This window comes from Peromyscus eremicus, chromosome 6, assembly GCF_949786415.1.
Source record: "Peromyscus eremicus chromosome 6, PerEre_H2_v1, whole genome shotgun sequence".
Lineage (NCBI taxonomy): Eukaryota > Metazoa > Chordata > Mammalia > Rodentia > Cricetidae > Peromyscus > Peromyscus eremicus.
In genome coordinates, this window is record NC_081421.1 from 70,097,485 (window position 1) to 70,118,964 (window position 21,480).

At 50.8% G+C, this 21,480-nt stretch overlaps 1 protein-coding gene across 2 annotated transcripts; it reads left to right on the forward strand.

Annotated features, from left to right (window-relative positions):
- Positions 1-729: 729 nt before the first annotated feature.
- Itga10 (integrin subunit alpha 10) lies at positions 730-18,618 on the forward strand. Of its 2 annotated transcripts, XM_059265913.1 has the most exons (30): positions 730-781; positions 2,177-2,288; positions 2,458-2,567; positions 2,786-2,877; positions 3,088-3,202; positions 4,663-4,790; positions 5,129-5,277; positions 5,961-6,111; positions 6,693-6,858; positions 6,965-7,038; positions 7,709-7,853; positions 8,040-8,188; positions 8,410-8,553; positions 8,693-8,896; positions 9,287-9,417; positions 10,127-10,293; positions 10,390-10,532; positions 10,950-11,063; positions 11,270-11,355; positions 11,609-11,750; positions 11,913-12,005; positions 12,169-12,245; positions 12,414-12,503; positions 12,913-12,997; positions 13,161-13,274; positions 13,441-13,521; positions 13,654-13,767; positions 16,559-16,654; positions 17,305-17,418; positions 17,731-18,618. In XM_059265913.1, the coding sequence occupies exons 1-30, from the start codon at positions 730-732 to the stop codon at positions 17,794-17,796; spliced, it is 3,504 nt and encodes a 1,167-aa protein (XP_059121896.1). In that variant the 3' UTR covers positions 17,797-18,618. The 2 variants fall into 2 exon arrangements, with proteins under 2 accessions (XP_059121896.1, XP_059121898.1); XM_059265915.1 differs by lacking the exons at positions 730-781; positions 2,458-2,567; positions 2,786-2,877; positions 3,088-3,202 and having other exon boundaries at positions 2,201-2,288.
- The last annotated feature ends 2,862 nt before the right edge of the window (positions 18,619-21,480 follow it).

The following is a 21,480-nucleotide window of genomic DNA, read 5'->3' on the forward strand; positions in this document are numbered from 1 at the left end:
TAAGCCTTAGTTCCTGTGACTATGGGTGGGTTTCCATGGCATTGGCAACTAACATCGTTACCTACAGGTTTTCATTGAAAACTTAAGTGTTGGGGAAAGTAGTGGGCAATCAAAAGTGCTAAGATGTTTCTACCATTCTTGTGACATTTAGAGCCTCCTTACATTGGGGTGGAATATTCTAAACCAAAGCAATTATGTGGACACTACAAAGCACACCTATCTGCAGACATAGACTCTCCGAAAGCTATTAAACACACAAACATGACCAGAGCTCAGTGAACTGGCAGGGTCACACAGTGGGACTGCCCTTCGCATAGGAGGCAGGAGAAGACTGCTGTCAGCTTTTAGTCTGCATGTCTCAGGTTGAGATTAGTACGGCAAAAAGAAGTCGTCTCTAACTCCTGCTCTCCGTTCCAAACGGGAGGAAATCACTGTACACCAAATACAGAGGGGAAAAGTAGCCTCACAAAGGGTCCAAAGCTGTTCTCGCTGAATATCACTTGAGGCCTCCAGAGGGCAGCACCAAGGCAGAGGCCTGGACTGAGATCCCTCTGTCCTCTTGGTCCGGGGCTCCCCACGGTTCCCCTCCCACCACCCCTCCCATTCCGTCCAACTTTATTTTTAGCTGCCAGTGGGAGGGGGCAGGATTGGAGGGAAAGTAAAGAAAACAGCGAAGGAGAGGGACAGAGAGGCACAGAGGGCTTCTTGGACAAGACCGGACAAGCAGGCATGGCGCGCCTCTCCGTTCCTCACCTGTTCGTGCCCCTGGTGTTGCTGACAGGTGAGGGAGAAGAACTTCATGGTTTCTGGTGGGAATGGATGCTATGTGGATTGTTTAGAATTGGGACTATTACGGTTAAAATTATTTGGGAGTTCGGGTGGAGGTTAATACTGATACTATATTTCACGTGTGCGCTCATATTTTTAGATTCCCAAATGGCAGCGGTTGAAGCTACCTAGGGCTTGAGTAAGATTTGCACCTAGTTATCTAAAACCTTCGCCCTAAACTCCACAGAAATGAGGATACAGAATAGAAACACGTTTCTCCTCTTCCATGCAGCTAGTCTGATCCCTACCATTACCCTCCGGGTTTCTCCCTACCACTGGCACTCCCTGGCGTAATTGCCTTACTATGTGGTCAGAACTCGGGGTTCATCTAACGAATTCCTGGCCTTATAACCCTGCCAATTTCCTGGATGCAAAAAAAGGCTCACATGCAAAATACCTTTCTGCAAGCGAGCACAGTTTGAGTTGAGTTACAGCTACTGGAGGGTGAGAGTGGGGCTGAGGGAGAGTGGCCTGAACGGAAGGAGCGAGAAAGTGGAGAAGAGAAGTATGGGAGGACAGGAGGCCTGGAAGTTTTCCCTGCTGGTACCCTGTAATCTTTGTTTCCTAAAATACCAGCTCTGATTTTAGGGGAATTGGGGTCAGAAGAAAGGACTCAGCAGGACATGGTAGGGGACCCGGAAAGTGGGCTAGACTTTGAGGAAACTATGGGCAAGGGGTAGTTGGGAGGTGGAGGAGATAAGCAGCAGATTATGGGGGAGTTTTTTTTTGGGGGGGGGTAGGACCCTTAACAAGGATAGATGGCAAACTCTGTGTGTGGGCAGGCCGGTGGTTCCACCCAGTTAATTAGCACTGGCTGGAAGCAACCAACGTCCTAGACCTTGGAGAAAGAGTCCAAGTGTGACAATGTCAAGAAGGAATGGAAAGGAGACACCCAGACACGGGGCTCCTCGCCCTCCTCTCCTTCTCCCCATGGCCCCGGGTTTGGGAAGAATTTGGAAGGGTGGCGGCGATTCTGTGGCTGCAGAAGGGCGAGCTCCCTCTTTTGGATCTCATGGCTTAGGAGGGTGTGTAGGAGGAATGATGTGGAAAGAGTAACTTGACCTTTCCGGACGTGTCTGTGAAGGAGATTTCAGGAGTGAGAATGGAAATGCAGCTGTGCTTCAGCGTGGCAGAGGGCCGTGGGACCCCCACGCAGGAAGAGAATCGTCCCATCGTCCCAGCTGGGGCTCTGAGTACATGGCATTGACGGAGGCCTGGAGGGCTTATACATAACCAGGCAGACACATGGAGATGGAGATGCATCCTCTTGTCTTGTGCATCTCTTGGCTTCTCCAGCCCTTCTTCAACTACCGACAGGTTGATGCTAATTATGATCCTGGCCTCCCAGGTCTCTGCTCCCCCTTTAATCTGGATGAGCATCACCCACGCCTATTCACAGGGCCACCGGAGGCCGAATTTGGATACAGCGTCTTACAGCATGTTGCGGGTGGACAGCGATGGTGAGAAGGGAAGCGGAGGATCATGGGATTGGGACTGTGGTAGCTCTGGTGAAAAGGGAGGCAAGATAAGTGGGTCTCTAAGCTCTAAACTTAACATCTCCATGCACCTTCCCTCTCTCCTACATTAAGTCATGTTCACCTGATGCTTATGTCCATATTTCCCTCCCAGGATGCTGGTGGGCGCCCCTTGGGATGGGCCTTCAGGTGACCGGCGTGGGGATGTTTATCGCTGCTCTATAGGGGGATCCCACAATGCCCCATGTGCCAAGGGCCACCTGGGTAAGAAGATGCCTGACTCTTCCCCTGCTAATCCCTGATTTTGACACCCAGTAACTGAGTCCTTGTACATCAGCTTCTTTGCTGCCCCCATAACCTACACAGACCTGGCCTTCAACTCGATACTGACTCCTCTTCATGCTCTTCCCAAACTACACAGAACTAAAGCACCCAGTCTTTGACCCCATGACTTCATTCTCTTCTACCCCTCCTCCAACCAGGTGACTATCAACTGGGAAATTCCTCTCAGCCTGCTGTGAATATGCACCTGGGCATGTCTCTGCTAGAGACAGATGGTGATGGGGGATTCATGGTGAGCTAAAGGGTCTCAGAAGGTTCGCGGCAGGGAAAAGAACATTATGGTAAGGGAAATGAGTCCGTATAGAAGAGTCAAGGAATTCAAAATCCCTAGAGAGCAAGATAGGGTACCCCATGGTGTAATCTCAGTTCTTTTTTAACTGGATGCATGTTCTGAGGGGCCTCTCTCAGGTTTGGGAGTAACTATTTCCCCTACCCACCCCAGGCCTGTGCCCCGCTCTGGTCTCGCGCCTGTGGCAGCTCTGTCTTCAGTTCTGGAATATGTGCCCGTGTGGATGCTTCATTCCGGCCCCAGGGAAGCCTGGCACCCACTGCCCAACGTGAGCCAGTGCAAGGGCCTGAGAACTCAGTTCCCAGATGGGGGTGCTGGGTCGGGGAAACAGGACAGAAGACTTGGCGGAGGGTCTGCATGGCTCCCTCATCATTCCCAACAGTGCATGCAGCAGCCTGCTGTTTGCTGACATTAGAACCAGAGCGACAAGACACCAAGATCTGGCTTAACCAGCTTGAAAAATGCAGCTTATCCTCCGCCATCACGTTTACATGATTATTCCTCTGTGTGCCGTTTATTTTGAACCTGCATTTCCCTTTGTTTACAATGTTCTCTACCCCAGTGCATTTTCTCAGAATCTTCAATGTCTGATTTTTGTGGGTCTCATGCATGCCAAGTGAGCACTCGGCTATTGAGGTCTCCCCCAGTCCTTTCATATACCTTCTTATTTTATTTTATTTTTTTTTAAGGTTTATTTATTATATATACAGTATTCTGCCTGCATGTATGCCTGCAGGCCAGAAGAGGGCACCATGTGAGCCACCATGTGGTTGCTGGGAATTGAACTCAGGGCCTCTGGAAGAGCAGCTGGTGCTCTTAACCTCTGAGCCATCTCTCCAGCCCCTTATTTTATTTTTTTTAAAATAAAGTTTTTTTGGTTTTTCGAGACAGGGTTTCTCTGTGTAGCTTTGCGCCTTTCCTGGAACTCACTTGGTAGCCCAGGCTGGCCTTGAACTCACAGAGATCCGCCTGGCTCTGCCTCCCGAGTGCTGGGATTAAAGGCATGCGCCACCACCGCCCGGCAAAGTTTTTTTTTTTTTTAAGATTTATTTATTTATTATGTATATAGTATTCTGTCTGCATATATACCTGCAGGCCAGAAGAGGGCACCAGATCTCATTACAGATGATTGTGAGCCACCATGTGGTTGCTGGGATTGAACTCAGGACCTCTGGAAGAACAGTCAGTGCTCTTAACCACTGAGCCATCTCTCCAGCCCTCATATACCTTCTTATTTGCCGCCTTTTTGGAGATGGTTTTATTATGTAGTCCAGGATGCCCTTGAACGTGGGATTTGCCTGCCTCGGCTTCTCAAGTACTGGGATAGTAGACATGTACTGTCATGTCTGGCCTCTGCTGGCTCTTTGGTTTACCACTATCAGAAACAACCCTCGGAGCTGGACCTGCCCCTCAGTGGCACATTGTAGAGCATGAGTAGAGCCCTTAGTTCAATTCCCACACAGACACGCACATACAGAAGTGATGCTTTCTCAGTCTCCCATACACAGACTAGTGGTAGGTTTCTACCCAGGGCGTATTTCATTCTTCACACTTGTCCTCCTCTTCTTTCGTTCATCCCTGCACTTAGGACCTGGCGTAGTCCTTTCCTTGCATGTAAGAAGGAAGTCCTAGCTTACACTGAAGCATCCTCCTGTGATGTTTTTCATTGTTGGCTCCACCCCAGCATCCTCCCATGTCTGTTTCCCATCACTATGTTTCCCCTTCTAGGCTGTCCTACATACATGGACGTCGTCATTGTTTTGGATGGCTCCAATAGTATCTATCCCTGGTCTGAAGTTCAGACTTTCCTTCGGAGGCTGGTAGGGAGACTGTTTATTGATCCAGAGCAGATACAGGTAAGAGAAGGATATGTGGATGGGCTTGGAGGGAAAGAGATAAATAGTTGTGATCCCTTTAGTGTAATCAGGCATGTCCGACATCTTGAATAGCACCAGGACATTGTCATCTGCAGAACTCGTGATTAAGAAATGTGCAATTAAGTTAGCAAAAAGTCACAAAAATCTCATAATGTTTGAAGTAAGTTTAGGATAGCTGTCCTTGGCTGCACGCGGTTGCTTGGGGCCCATGGGCTACAGGCTGGACCTGCCTGAGGGGTGTTCATTTCTTCTCTGTCCTTTCTTCTCCTTCATCCTCTGCAGACATCCCATTTGGGAACATGGCTTATTATTTTCAGGTAGGACTGGTACAGTACGGGGAGAGCCCTGTGCACGAGTGGTCCCTGGGAGATTTCCGAACCAAGGAAGAAGTTGTGAGAGCAGCCAGGAACCTCAGTCGGCGGGAGGGACGAGAAACAAGAACTGCCCAAGCAATAATGGTGGCGTGGTGAGGCATGGGGAAGGGGATGTGGGAGAATGAAGGATCAGCAGGGCGGGGAGAGGGGCTGGGGTGTAGCGTGGCCATCACAAGATGCTCTGTATGCTTATCTTTGTCTGTGTGCCGGAAGTTCACAGAGGAAGGCTCAGCTGTCTGCTGTCACTGGACTCTCTTCTACTGTGTTTTACAGTGTCTGTGTGTCTCTCCTTGTCTGGTCTTGTGACCAGAGCCCCATCTCTTCTGTGCTTCTGTGTCAGTTCTGATCCTTAGCTTTTCAACCGCTCATGTCCTAGCTTTCTTTCCAAACTCAACCCTAAACTAACTAACCTCTGGGAAGATGGCCTGGCCCCACAACCAGTATCTATTCTCCGTGCCCTTGATCTTGTCAACCCAAACACAGCGTCTGCTGAATGAATCTGTGAATGACTAAAGCCTGTACTTATTTACACTGATGATAGGTTATTCTATGTGTTCTGTGGCATCCAAACATTCAAACCGTGACTTTGTGCCAGTTTTCATGTTAAACACTGTTGGGGAATGGCCTAGAAGATACAACATCTGACCTCAGTGAACTGCTGACAGTGTTAAATACATTGTGTGTGTGTGTGTGTGTGTGTGTGTGTGTGTGTGTGTGTGTACACTCACATGCACGCTCATACGCATGACTGTATCTCATTCTTTTCTCTTCTTAGCACAGAAGGGTTCAGTGAGTCCCGGGGGGGCAGACCCGAGGCTGCAAGGCTGCTGGTGGTTGTCACTGATGGAGAATCCCATGATGGAGAGGACCTTCCAGCAGCACTAAAGGCCTGTGAGGCTGGGAAAGTAACACGTTACGGGATTGCGGTGAGACTTGGGACTGGTGCTTTTTGGTTTTGTTCTGTGTTGTATTGCATGTGTGTTTGTATGATGTGTGTGTGTGTGTGTGCATGTGTGCACATACCATTATATATATATGCAGGTCAGAGAACAACCTCAGATAGTGGTCCTCACCTTCCACCTTGTTTGAGACTGGGTCTCTTGTTCAGCTGTATACAGTAGGCCAGGCTAGCTGGCCCACAGGTTTGGGCCAGTCTTCTGACTCAGCTTCCTGTCTCCCGGTAGGAGCCTGCTAGGATTGCAGATAAGCTTGTGCTATTGTCCAGCATTTTATGATTTTGTGTGGGTCTGGGGATCTGAACTCAGGCCGTCAGGCTTGCGTGGTGAGCACTCTACTCACTGAGTTATTTTCCCAGACCAAGAATAGACTCTGGATCTAAAAAGAGAGATGGAGAAAGGTTTTCAGGATGTGAAACACAGAGGAAATAGTATCAGCAACTCCCTGGACTTCAATTGTTATTTCCTTCCTCTTTCTTTAGCTGGCTATGTTCTCTATCAGCTCTAACAACTTACTTCGCACAGCTAATAGACCCCCATCTTGAACTCAGGTCCTTGGTCACTATCTCCGGCGACAGAGAGACCCTAGCTCTTTTCTTCGGGAAATCAGAGACATCGCTAGTGATCCAGATGAGCGATTCTTCTTCAATGTCACAGATGAGGCTGCGCTGACAGACATTGTGGACGCACTGGGAGACCGGATTTTCGGTCTTGAAGGTAATGATTATCCTGGCGAAATGGAAGACTGGGTTGGGGGCATTCTAGAGTGAGTTCAGTAGAGCGAGCTCCCCTGATAGCGCTTTGCAATTTTCTCGTGTCCAAGGGTCCCGTGGAGAAAATGAAAGCTCCTTTGGGCTAGAAATGTCTGAGATTGGCTTCTCCACCCACCGGCTACAGGTTGGACAGACCCTGACCCTCTGCAACATCCTCGAGCCCTTGATCTCTTCATAATCCTCTCCAGTCTCTGACTCAGATAACTTCAACCCTATGGCCCGTCCAGATTTCTCCTTTAACCAGACTGCATGCTGACCTTCATGCCTTTCTGACCGCAGTGTACCCTTACATGAGCATCTCACTCCTGCATCCTGACCTTCACGCCTTTCTGACCGCAGCGTACCCTTCCATGAGCATCTCACTCCTGCATCCTGACCTCCACGCCTTTCTGACCGCAGCGTACCCTTACATGAGCATCTCACTCCTGCATCCTGACCCTCCACGCCTTTCTGACCGCAGCGTACCCTTCCATGAGCATCTCACTCCTGCATCCTGACCTCCACGCCTTTCTGACCGCAGCGTACCCTTACATGAGCATCTCACTCCTGCATCCTGACCCTCCACGCCTTTCTGACCGCAGCGTACCCTTCCATGAGCATCTCACTCCTGCATCCTGACCCTCCACGCCTTTCTGACCGCAGCGTACCCTTCCATGAGCATCTCACTCCTGCATCCTGACCTTCACGCCTTTCTGACCGCAGCGTACCCTTACATGAGCATCTCACTCCCGGGGAGTCGTTTTTCTCCTATCCCCACTGTCTTCTCAGTGTCCTCGTCTGGTTCTGCCCCTCAGGATGGGATTCTCTTTGGGATGGTGGGGGCCTATGACTGGGGGGGCTCGGTGCTATGGCTTGAAGAAGGTCGCCGCCTTTTCCCCCCACGAACGGCCCTGGAAGATGAGTTTCCCCCTGCACTGCAGAACCATGCAGCCTACCTGGGTGAGTAACAGAGATGCGGGGTGCTGGGAGGGTGAGGGAGAGCCAGTAGGGGGTAGGAGGCACTCCCTCTTCACTCAGGCAGTTTTCCACTGATCTCTCTTGAGAACTCACCTGATGCCCTTAGCACGCCGTCCACTCTTACCTCATCTTCTTTTCCTTTTACATCTGATCCCTCCTCGCTTCTAGGTTACTCTGTTTCCTCCATAAGTCTGCCGGGTGGACGCCGCCTCTTTCTCTCGGGGGCACCGAGGTTTAGACATCGAGGAAAGGTCATAGTCTTCCAGCTAAAGAAAGATGGGGCTCTGAGGGTCACCCAGAGCCTCCAGGGGGATCAGGTATGACATCAGGGGAGGGTGGGACCCTTGGGTCCCCAGGACGTCCAGGCTGAAGAAGAATGCCGAGGGAAAGGGCAAGGCTGGGAAGTCCATGCTGAATTCTGGTAGACAGTCTGTCAGGGGTGTGAGGACCAGATTGGCAGACTGGTGAGTGCTTCCTCCTGAGTCCAGCTGTCCACAACCATCTTCTCTCTGGGCTCCTCACCACCCACCTCGCCCAGATTGGCTCATACTTCGGCAGTGAGCTGTGCCCATTGGATACAGACAGTGATGGGATAACTGATGTCTTCCTTGTGGCGGCCCCCATGTTCCTGGGTCCCCAGAACAAAGAGACCGGACGTGTTTACGTGTATGTGGTAGGACAGGTGAGATCGGTGGGACCCCCCAGGGTGTGTGTGGGGTGGTGGTGGAAGAAGGGGAGAGAGAGACACATACATCTGAGAGCTCGCTGAGAGGTGAGGGTCACCAGATAAGCGATTCCTTCTATCTCCTCACCACTACAAGCAAATTTTGCTGATGCTCCAAGGAACCCTTCAGCCAGAACGCTCCCAGGATTCTCGATTTGGCTTTGCCATGGCTGCTCTTCCTGATCTGAACCAAGATGGTTTCGCCGATGTGGCTGTGGGGGCACCCCTGGAGGATGGGCACCAGGGAGCATTATACCTGTATCATGGAGCCCAGAATGGAATCAGGCCCCATCCTACCCAGGTTAGCAGTGTGGTGGCATATGCCTTTCACCCCAGAAGGTGAATCTCTGTGAGTTCAAGGCCAACCTGGCCCACATAAGTGAGTTCCAAGCTAGGCAGGACTGCATGGTGAGATGTCTTAAAATCAAAATAAAAACAAACAATTGAAAATGGGACTCAGTGGTAGCAAGGGAAGGGAGTTGTTTTCTCTGCTTATTTATTATCCACTTGGCTTAAGAGTCGATCCAAGCTGGTGCCCGTATTCATAGGTTGAGAAGTGAGATGGTGAGGGAGGGAGTCCTGAGACAGGAGAATTTTTCTTATTCTCTTGATGGATGGGAATGTTAGAAAGAGGCTTGCAGGAGGACAGAAAAGCAGATGGAGCCCTTCCTCAGTCTCCCCTCCCCCACAGCGGATCGCTGCTGGATCCATGCCACAAGCCCTCCGCTACTTCGGCCGAAGCGTGGACGGCCGGTTAGATCTGGATGGAGATGATCTCGTGGACGTTGCTGTGGGTGCCCATGGGGCAGCCATCCTGCTCAGGTGAGGGGGTATCAGCTTGGGTAGCAGTGCATAGGATGGCACAGCTGATAAGAACAAAGGTCACAGATTTAGATTTGGGTTCCTTGGTCAACTAATCTGATGCCTAAGCTCCTAGTTCATAGAATAAAAGTAACTGTCACTATCTTACTGGTTTGTTGCAGATATCAAATGGGATGGTCCACATACAGATTTCTAACAGTGCTTATTTATTGTTATTTTATGTGTGGGGGTGTTTTGCCTATCTGTATCTGTGCACTGTGTGTATGTACAGTACCCGTGGAGACCAGAAGAGGGTATCAGATCTCCTGGAACTGGAGTTTTACAGCTGGCCTTAAGCTGCTTTGTGGGGGCTAAGAACCAAACCTGAGCCCTCTGGAAGAGCAGCCAGTGCTTTTAATCACTGGGCCACCTCTCCAGCTCTGACATTAGTGCTTATCAGATTGAATGTATTGTTATGTGACTTCTGTCATAGGCTTCTGGGAAGGGTGACCTATTCAGACCTTAATTTTTTTTTTCTTTCTTAATCATGGGGAAGCAAGTACTAAGGTTGCAATTCTTACCTTTTTCATTTCTTCTTGTTCTGAAGTGCAAGCTCAGACCCTGAACAGCTCTACCACTGAGCTCCATCCTCAGTCTAGGGTTGTACTTTTGTGGGTGGAGGGGAGACTTACCTGCTCCTTTTAGAATTTCTTCCCCACCCTGTTCCCAGCTCCCAGCCCATCATACACCTGCTTCCAAGCCTGGATGTGACGCCACCGCACATCAGCGTGGTTCAGAAGGACTGTAGGCGAAGAGGCCAGGAAGCAGCCTGCCTGACGGCAGCCCTGTGCTTCCAAGTGACCTCTCACACTCCCGGGCGTTGGGACCGCAGGTTCTGTGAGTGACTACAGTGTATCCAAGACAATTCTCAAGCCCTGGCCCGCCCTGGTGTCGGTACTTGTCTCTGTTCTCATGCTTGCCTCTCCCGATCAGACATACGCTTCTCAGCATCCCTGGATGAGTGGACAGCTGGGGCGCGTGCGGCATTTGATGGCTCTGGCCAGCGGCTGTCCCTGAGACGGCTCCAGCTCAGTGTAGGGAATGTCACCTGTGAACGGCTGCACTTCCACGTGCTGGTGAGGAGGGGGTGGGTAGGCGCTGCTTCGCACTGGGCCTGAGAGTGAGGGGAAGCCTGGGTCCCAGGGGCGTTTCAACCAGATCAGCGACAAAACTGAAGCAGGGAGGCTGAGACAATTCAGAACAGGGGTCAGGATGATAGGACTTGCTCGATAATTTGTCACCATGAACTCTGCCAAGTCACTTAGCTGCCGCCCCTCAGGGTCCTTGGCTGAAAGGGATGATACACGCGGATAACTGTATCAGAGGGGTTGTATTTGAGTCACAGTCCATCGTATTGTGACAACCTTGGGACACGGTGCCCAGGACATAGAAAGGGCTTCCTGGACGGTCACACTTGGTGTCCCCTGCAGAGGCCTGGCTTCTGCTCTGATCCTGTTTCCCCACGATCTGTCCTTCGTTCTGCTTTTCCTCAGGACACGTCAGATTACCTCCGGCCAGTGGCCTTGACTGTGACTTTTGCCTTGGACAACACCACCAAGTCAGGGCCTGTGCTGGATGAGGGATCGTCCACCTCTGTCCAAAAACTGGTTAGCGGTGCCGTGCCCTGCGTGGTCTGGGGTCCCAGGGCTGCTCTTCCAGTGAACTTAAGAGAAAGGGGAGGCCACACACAAATGGTGAAATCTGATCCGGGCTCTGGTGACCAAAATACAGCCTCTCTTCTCTTCACTTTCCCCCAATTCCAGTCCTTTCCCTTGCCTTCCTCCCAGCCCTCCGACCCTCGCCTCTCTTCTAGGTCCCCTTCTCAAAAGACTGTGGCCCTGACAATGACTGTATCACAGACCTGGTGCTTCAAGCTGATATGGACATCAGAGGCTCCAGGTTAGAGGGGATGAGCTAAGCAAGCCGGAAGGGACTCAAGGGGGGCTCGAGAGTTGTTTTTGAGACAGATTCTCCCTATGTAGCCCTGGCTTGCCTGGAGCTTGCTATATAGACCAGGCTGCCCTTGACCTCACGGAGATTCACCTGCTTCTGCCTCCCAAGTGCTGGGATTAAAAGCATGTGCCACCATGGTTGGAAGTGAGAGTTTTGATTTCTTTTACCTCTCGGTCTTCCCTTTATTTCCCGTTCTTAGGAAGTCTCCATTTGTGGTTCACGGCGGCCGGCAGAAACTGCTGGTGTCAGCAACCCTGGAGAACAAGAAGGAAAATGCCTACAACACTAGCCTGAGTCTCAGGTTCTCTAGAAACCTCCACCTGGCCAGTCTCACTCCTCAGGTACCCTTGGGGGAAGGGTCTGAAGCGAAGGAGAGGAGGGAGGAGGATGAGATTATCAGCTTTGGCTATGGGGTGCTCTGAAGGAAGGCTCAGCATTTAGCATCTTAGTGGGTGGAAGAGCAGCCCCAGCTCTGACTTCCGCCTCCAATCCTTTGCCTTCAGAGGGCCAAATCAGTGAAGGTGGAATGTTCGGTCCCTTCTCCCCACGCCCGGGTGTGCATCGTGGGCCACCCAGTCTTCCAGGCGGGGGCCAAGGTGAGTTTGGGCCCACGATGAGGAAAGGGGCCGGGAAAGCGGGGGTCTGGGATCCGTGGGGCATGGAAGTTCTGGGGAGGAGGTAGACACAGGCTCTCGTTCCTCTGTGGTTTTCTCACAAGGAAGAATTTCTCATTATTCCATCCACGTCCCTTACCCCCAGGTGACCTTTCTGCTAGAGTTTGAATTCAGCTGCACCTCGCTCCTGAGCCAGGTCTTGGTGAGGCTGACTGCCAGTAGGTGAGAAGAAAGGAGCTTCCTCCAGCCCTCTCCAACCCCTCTCGGGGGTCTGGACTGAAAGTCGGAGAAGTGGGTGGCTGGAAGAAACAGCCCTGATTCCTCTAGTAGCAGAGAGGGTCCCTGAGGAGGGACCGGGATGTGACCCCCCCACACACCTTGACCCTACAGCAGTAGCCTGGAGAAGAACGAGACCCTTCAAGATAACACAGTTCAGACCTCTGCCTACATCCGGTACCAGCCTCAGCTCCTCTTCTCTAGGTATGGCTGGGCTCCCGGCTGGGACCTGTTCTGACCCTGACTCACATCCTTTGGTTCCTCCCTGGCCTTCCGCGAGCTTCGGTGTTCCCAGGAGCACCAGTCCTTGGGCTGCTCAGTCTCTTGGTCCTCACCCCTACTCGTAGTTAACCTTTGCTCTTAAGCACCTCACTTTCCTGGCCTTGTCAGGTCCTGAGCATTGGAACTAGGGCGAAGAGGTATGGGGTATGGCCGTACATTGTTTTAAAAATCAAGTTCGTGTTATGTTCAGTTTCCTTCTTGGTCCCGCATCCCTATCTCATTACCCTCGGCTGACCCTACCTTCCCGGAATCCATGTCTGTATGCCGATCACGTGCCCTGTGTCATTCTCACGGCTGTGGCTTTACACCTCCTGGCTTGGTGTCTCCACAGTGAGTCCACTCTGCATCGATACGAGGTTCACCCTTACAGGACTCTCCCAGTGGGTCCTGGCCCTGAATTCAAAACCACTCTTAGGGTGAGAAGCTGGTGGTGGGGAGCGGTCTCGGCATGCCAGGGGTGGGGCTGGGGGAGGGGCAACAGCTGTGTGGGGGAAGGATGAGAAGAATCATCGCTGAAGGGGAACAAACGAAGCAGGTCCTCTGTCTCTCGCCTCCTTCCAATTTAAATTCTTCTCGCAGGTTCAGAACCTTGGCTGTCACGTGGTCAGTGGCCTCATCATCTCAGCCCTCCTTCCAGCGGTAGCCCATGGGGGCAATTACTTCCTGTCGCTATCTCAGGTCATCAGTAGCAATGTGAGTCTGGGCTAGCGCGTTGCAGTCTTGAACTGGTGGACTCCTGTCTGCCGGCCCACTGCTCGCCGAGAGCCTCCTCCTGGGACCCACCATTCTTTTCCAGGTGGCTTGGGAGGGAGGAAAGGGGTTATCCAGACAGGGTCTTTCAAGCTGGATCTTCCTTTAGGCAAGCTGCACGGTGCAGAACCTGACTGAGCCCCCAGGGTCCCCTGTGCACCCAGAGGAACTTCAGCACACAAACCGACTGGTAGGAGTCCCCGGAAGGTGGCTGGGACAGGAATGCAAGCAGAGACTGGTGTCTGGTGAAAGGTGGGTGGGAAGTGGAGATGGGAGCGGGAGCTGTCCACTCCAGCGTCCTGATCGGTCTCTCTTCTGACAGAACGGGAGTAACAGCCGGTGTCAGGCCATGAGGTGCCGCCTTGGACCACTGGCGAAGGGGACAGAGATCTCTGTTGGTCTGCTGAGGCTGGTTCACAACGAGTTCTTCCGGAGGGTAAATCTGCCCTTTTCTCCTCTCCGCTTCTATCAGAAATGTTAACACGAGATTAGGAGGTCGGTAGACTCCGGTTCAAGTTCAGCCTCCCTCTGACCATGAGCAAGTGATTTCATCTCTCTGGTCTTTCTTCCTCATCTTTTTGGTTTGTTTGGGATTTTTTTGTTTATTTGAGACAGGGTTTCTCTGTGTAGCCCTGGCTGTCCTGGAACTCACTCTATAGACCAGGCTGGCCTTGAACTCGCAGAGATCCACCTGCCTCTGCCTCCCAAGCTCTGGGATTAAAGGCATGAGCCACCATGCCCGGCTTTTGCCTGATCCTTAAAATGAGAATGATGGTACCTAGCTTGTGGAATTGTTAGAAGGAGGTAATGAGATGGACATATGGCAAGCCCTCGATATCTCGATAGAACATAGCCACCACCCCTGTATTTTCCTCTGCTTAGCATCCCTTAGTTCCATCATCATATGAGTCGGTTAATAGAATGCCCACATTTAATCAATAATTCATCAGGCCAGGGGTGGTTGATGTATATCCTTAATCTCAGCACTCAAGAGGCAGGGGTAAATAGATCTCTGTGAGTTCAAAGTTCCAGGCTAGCCTGGTCTATATAGCAAGCACCACGCCAGCCAGCCACTCTCGTGAGTGCGTGTGCACACATACACACGAGTGCACACACATGAGCACACACATGTGCACACACACGCTCATACTCCAAGTGTCTGTTATAGGAATGATTCTGTGGTTAGTCGACAGTGAGGAGATTAAGACCTATCATGTATCATGTCTAACTCATTGTGGGTTTTAATACTTTTTTGTTAAACAAGTGAATACAGTAATTGATATCATTTACAGGATTTTATGGGGCAGTGGGAAGTAAAACTGCGCAGATGATAGGGATCTAGATTACGAAAGTCTCGGAGCTGGGGAGATGAGATTGAATTTACTATGATGCTCGGCACTCAGAAGTCAGCGTGGGCAGGGAACTGGCATCTTATCTGTAAATGGCTATTTAGCACTGGGTGTTTATGTTGTTTAATACGATACATGTAACTGCTGCCTTCACTATTGGGAGGTCTCTGGGCGATAAGCCTAAGTCTTAGGTGAGTTAAGTCTGACGAATCATTCCTCTCCACATCTGGTACTCTCTCTAGCTTTCTTGGTCATCTTGTCTGATTCAGCTGTGTGCGTGTGTGTGACTGAGGATTGTATCAGAGGCCTCTGGGATATAATGCAAGCATTCTACCACTGACTCCCCCAGACATTTTTATTTTTTTTCAAGATTTATTTTTATGTGTGCATATGTGTGTCCATGTGTAAGTGTGTGCACTTGTGTGTGAGTGCTCACAGAGAGCAGAAGAAGGAATTGGGTGCCCTGGAGCTAGAGTTACAGTTGCCTGGGTGCTGGGACCGAACTCTGGTCCTCTTCAAGAGCAGCAGACACTGGCTGACCCATCTCTCCACCCCCTATCCCAGGATCTCAGTGAATTGTTCCAGTTAACCTCGACCTGATTCAGTCTCCTGAGTGCTGGGTTAGGGTGTACACCCTCCTGAGTGAGTCCTGGGGTTAGGGTGTACACCCTCCTGAGTGAGTCCTGGGTTAGGGTGTACACCCTCCTGAGTGAGTGCTGGGTTAGGGTGTATACCACCATAGCTAGCTTAATTACTTTTTTAGTTAACCTTTGTTAAGAAGCCACTAGGGGCCGGGCCGTGGTGGCACACGCCTTTAATCCTAGCACTTGGGAGGCAGAGGCAGGCGGATCTCTGTGAGTTCGAGGCCAGCCTGGTCTACAGAGTGAATTCTAGGAAAGGCTCCAAAGCTACACAGAGAACCCCTATCTCAAAAAACCAAAACCAAAACCAAAACAAAACAAAACAAAACAAAACAAAAAAAAGAAGCCACTAGGGGGCTGGGGTGACTCAGTAGGTAAGTCATGAAGACTTGAGTTTGCACCCCAGGACCCACATAGAAAGCTGGAGGCAGTGACATGTGCTTGTAATCCCAACAATGGTGACATAGGAGAGTGATTCAGGTACACCCCTGGACGCTCACTGGCCCCCTAATCTCACCTGCTTGACAAAGTTAAACACACACACACACACACACACACACACACACACACACCACTACACATTTGTCCTAGATACTGGCAGCATGAAGGCTGGCCAGACATGGTCCTTAACCTCCAGGATCTCACAGGCCAGTGGACAAAGACAACGATGTAAACCCCAGGTGGATTAGGTTCAAGGCACGAGGCTCTTCTCAGCTCAGCTTCTGTAAGAGGTCCCTGTTGAGTCCACGGAGGCCACTTGTACTTGTGTCCAGTCTTACCTGCTCTTCTTTCAAAGCCATCAGGATTCAGTCCCAAGGTTCCACTGAGTGACTTTCATCCTAAGCACTTCCCAAAGGCCCACTGCTAAACACAACAGCTGGATAAAGTTTCCCCTCCTAACATCTTGCAGCAGACACCAAGATTGGGCACTCAACCCGCACTTAGATCCTGGCATCAGGGTTAGTGGGAGTTGGCAGGAAACATGTCCCTAGTCTCAGAGTAGAAAGCTCCAGCCCACTGGAGTCCCTAGAAGGAAAGGGGAGTTGGATGCCCTTGTGGACAGTATTTTCAGAGCAGGCTTTCTGTCTGTTTTCCACTCTTTTTCCCCATCGATTTCCAACATCTTCCGGCCTTCAGAGCCCTAATAACTGCAGCTGAGCTTCAGCTTTGTTCTCGGGGGTCCACACCACCAGATGCTGGCTCAGTTTCAATGTTTTCCCATCTGCTTGTCTCACAGGCCAAGTTCAAGTCGCTGACCGTGGTCAGCACCTTCACGTTAGGAACCGAGAACGGCAGCGTCCTGCAACTGCCAGAGGCCTCCTCCTGGAATGAGGTAGGACTGGAGCCATGGAAACAGTGGCAATGGGATGGGAAAAGGATGGCCATTTTCTTTTTCCAATTTAGTTTTTAACATCTTATGAGTATCAGTGTTTTGCCTGCCTGTGAGTGTACCATGTGAGTAGAGGTCAGAAGAAGGCATTGGATTCCCCCCAAACTGAGATGGTTTTGAGCTACCCTGTGGGCACTGGGAACCAAACCCAGATCCTTTGCAAAAACAAATGCTTTTAGCCACTGAGACATCTCTCCAGCCCCACAATGGGAGTTTTCAGAGCAAAACTATATCCATTAGGCGGTAGTCCACCAATCAGAGGTGGCACTTCCGCTACCTGGCTTCAGTGTTTTTAAGTAGGTGGTTGTTGTTGTTGTTTTGTTCTCTATTGGGGGGCTGGCTTTGTTATCATGTTGAATGAGGCTAGCCGGGTTAAAGGGCACAAATAAAACCCAAGTCAGGTGTGGTGATGCATGCCTGTAATTCTAGCACTGGCAGGCTGAGACAGGAGGATTGCCATGAGTTGAAAGGGCAGCCTGGGACATATAACGAAACTCTGCCTCAAAAACAAGCAAGCAAACAAACCCACAGAAGCCCGTCTCAAAAGCAAAGCATGGCAAATCAAAACAAAACAAACTCTCCTTGACATGCAGAGCCTGCTGGAGGTGATTCAGACCCGCACCACCCTCATCTCCCTGTGGATCCTCGTGGGCAGTGTCCTGGGAGGGCTGCTCCTGCTTGCTCTCCTCGTCTTCTGCCTCTGGAAGGTGAGCCCAGCCAGCTTTTGTGGGTGGTGGGAGCGTTGTGCCCACAGTTTGGAGCATCTTACTGTCGAGAAAAACAGGCTGTGTGCTGGGCAGTTAAACAGGCGGGGGGGGGGGGGGGGTGGTGGTGTTATGTTTGGACGTCCTTCACTCTAGTCCACAAATGTTGCTTCAGTCAAACTCAGCCAAAGAAAATAAATTTGAATCTCATTTTTGGGAGCAGAACAAACGCCAAGACCTCAGATAAGCAGGAGGGCTATTAGCAAGGCCCTCAGTCGGGGCATCTGGCAATGACTTGAATCTTCCCCTCTCTAGCTTGGCTTCTTTGCCCGTAAGAAAATCCCCAAGGAAGAGCAGACGGATGAGAAGTCGGTGCAGTGACTGCAGCGGACGGACGACTCCGAAGGTCCTCTCTGGCGGCGGCCTCTTCTAGAGACTCGTGTCAAAAAGCGAGGCTTGGCTCAGAGGGAAAAGATGCTTCTGGAAAATGTCTCCAGACCTGCAGCCTGACTTGACTTTTGAGCCATGGGTATGCTGCTGGCAAGAGATGAGGCTTTGCCTCAGACACGAAGGGCTGGCACCCAAACACATAATGCCCCCACCCTGTGCTTTTTCCTCCTGACATGCCCGGTTCCACCTCCAACATTGGGCCTTTGTTTGGGGCCCTATCTCCCCTATTACCAGGGGTCCAAAGATTTTTTTCCTGATTCCTTTTAGATCCCCTTGTCCTCCCTCACAATTCCAAAAGGAAGGTTCTCCTCCATCGCCCACCCACCTACCCCGAAACACTTTCTCACCTTCCTGCCTGCTCCCCACTCCGCAGGAGAGAGCTGACGTTGACTTAAAAGAAGTAAAGTCAACATCTGCTGCTTTCCTGTGGAGTCCAGTGATTCATAGAGCCGCCGGATGGGGAGAGTCAACAGGAAAAGAGGGAGGAGGAAAAAAAGCCACGAGAGACGTTCTGTACAATTCCAAGGCACAGAGAAGCGTTCAGACAGGCAACCGCCAGCCCTCTTGAAACCTGAGACTCCTCGGGACGCCCGCCCTCAGGTGCTGGGGAAACCCAGCTGGCCCTGGGCTCTCGGGTCCCAACCCTCATCCTTCCTTCTCTGGGAGCAAAGCCCGGAGCCGGCGCTCAATTTTCTGGACCCAGGGGCCCCCTGGTGGTTCAAACTGGAATAGCAGGGAAGCGCGTCGGCGGCTTTCTCACCTTGCTCTTTGGGGCTTCCTTAGAGAAAGGGGCTTTCACCACACCGGCTTTGGGAAACAGCAGCCCCCCTACACACACACACACACACACACACACACACACACACACACACACACACACACACACACACACACACACACACACACACACACACACACACACGAGATCCGAACAAGGGACATCGGCATTAGAAAGCCTCAGTGGCTGGCGTGGGCTCTCCGGGGAGTAAGCCCTTACCTGTCCTGCATCGGCTGTCTCTGTGGAGTAGTATCTCCCAGGAAGATGTTTCCAGGCTCCTGTCGTGTGCTACAGGTTTCTCTGTTGGAGTGAGTTTTTCAGCCCTCACTTGATGTTTACTGGAAATCTCAAGTTAACTCCGAATTCCCTCCCTCTTGTCCTATGTTTTGGTTCATGGGCGACTGGAGTTCTCATAGTCACTGGTAAACGTTTTTTATTGTAATTAAGACTTGGAACGCGGAGAAGAGAGGAGATCTGACTGGGCAGCTGCCACAGAACCTGTCTTCCCAGGCCCTGTCTGCAGTGTTTATTTTGGTGTCCCTGGTTTTCCTGCAGAGCCTCCGTCCTGGGCACTGTCGTTTCTACCGCGGTGATCAGATGGTCAGAACAAATAAATTCCGGTATCAAATGACTTCTAGTTCTGTTTGAGTTTCCTAGGATATAGGCTGCTCAGAAACGGAAGTATTGTGAATGTTTCTGTGGCTCTTCCACAGGCGATCTGCTCCAGCGTCCTGCGATTCTCACCTACTTGTGGTACCATAAAAAGTCTGGGAAACGCATAGGCCGGATCAAATCTGGGTCTTTTTCTTTTCTTTTCTTCTTTCTTTCTTTCTTTCTTTCTTTCTTTCTTTCTTCCTTCCTTCCTTCCTTCCTTTCTTCCTTCCTTCCTTCCTTGCTCTCTCTCTCTCTCTCTCTCTCTCTCTCTCTCTCTCTCTTTCTCTCTCTTTCTTTCTTTCTTTCTGAGACAAAGTTTCTCTGTTTCCCTGGCTGGCCTGGAACTTACTCTATAGACCAGGATGGCCTTGAACTCAGAGATCCTTCTGCCTCTGCCTCCCGAGAGCAAAGGCCAGTAGCACCTCCAGGCTCGGGTCTTTCATTTGTGCCATGTCTTCTTGAACAAGTCAGAATTTCTTGGAGGTTCAGATAACAAGAGATTTTTGTGGACAGGGTTAGGAATGAAGGCAGATTTGGGTGTACAGGCTATCCTTTTTCAAACACACACGACCTGGGACAGATTTAACTCCCGCGTTAGCTTTCTCATGTTTACACTAGAGGTTCTGAGAACTAGATGAGACAGTCCAGGAAAAGTGAACATGCAGTAAATGCTTAATAAATAGTAGCCATATTACAAAATATATTCTGTTATAAAATAATCTACCATTCGGTGTGCTGTGAGGCCCAAGTAGGAGGCGTACTGAAGTTCAAGTGGTTCCGGTCCTGATTTGATCCCTCTTTGTGCTGTTGGCTCCCTTCACCAGCTCTTATCCTGGGCCTCATGCCCTTGAAGCAGACTCTTCAAATATATGAATGAACCTTGAGAGAGGTGAAGGGTGTGTGTGTGAGTGGGTGGGGTGGGGGTGGGTGGGAAGAGATTCATTCCATAAGTTCTGTGACTCTGGGGAACCTGACTAATATAACCGTCATCGGAAGAGCAGGAAGTACTCTTGACCGCTGAGCGTCCCTCCAGCCCTTCTTTTCTTTTCCGTCCCCCCCCCCCCCCCCCCCCCCGACAGGGTTTCTCTGTGTAGCTTTGGTGCCTGTCCTGGAACTCACTCTGTAGACCAGGCTGGCCTCGAACTCACAGAGATCCGCCTGGCTCTGCCTCCCGAGTGCTGGGATTAAAGGCGTGCCCACCACTGCCGGGCCAGCCCTTCTTTATTAAAAGACCACTTTGGGGCTGGCAGAGAGCTCAGCAGGTAAAGGAGCTGGTCACCACGCCTGACCACCTGCGCTCGATCCCGGGATCACGCCCAGGATAGTATGATGCGCTCGATCCCGGGATCATCCCCAGGTTAGTATGATGGAGGAGCAAACCCTGCGAGTTGGCCTCATGGACACAGAAATCAGGAAACGTAATAATTTTTTTGAAAGAAAACTTTTATTTTTCCTTTGTGTCATCGTTTCTTGGCCTTTTGGCTAATATCAAATGTATCATTTGTGTCCTCCCGGCAAGGACACACACACCTGCCTTCTCTCCGCCCCCGGCTCTGGAGCAGGGCTTTCTCTAACGGCAGCCCAGTCCGCAGAAAGCCCATTGGTCTGAAGCAAAACCAGTGTAGAAGCAACTGTAGAAACCATGGTCTCTTCGTCTGCACTACACTGCTCCTGTCTTGTTGCTTCTTTGCTCGTTCATTCATTCATTCATTCATTCACTCATTCACTTAACAGGTATTAAAGACCTAATGTGTGCCAAGCGAGGGGACTAATAAAAACCACAACTGCTGCCATCAGAGAACCTGATAGGAAAAACAAAGATGTAAACACACAACAGGAAGGTGGTGGATGTGTAGGTGACAGTAAGCAAGCACTGCCAGGAAGGGGCTGGAGAGGTGGCTCAGTGGTTAAGAGCATTGACTGTTCTTCCGGAGGACCCAGGTTCGATTCCCAGCACCCACATGGCAGCTAATAAGTGTAACTCCAAGATCTGACAACCTCACACAGATATACATGTAGGCAAAACACCACTGCAAACACACAAAAAAAAAAAAAAAAAAAAAAGAACTGCTAGTAAGTCACACACCAAGATGCACACCCTGATGGTCGGGTTGTCAGGGTTTTCAGGGGAAATATATGGCAACCATTAAAAACAAAAACACCAATGAGAATACACCAGCTGC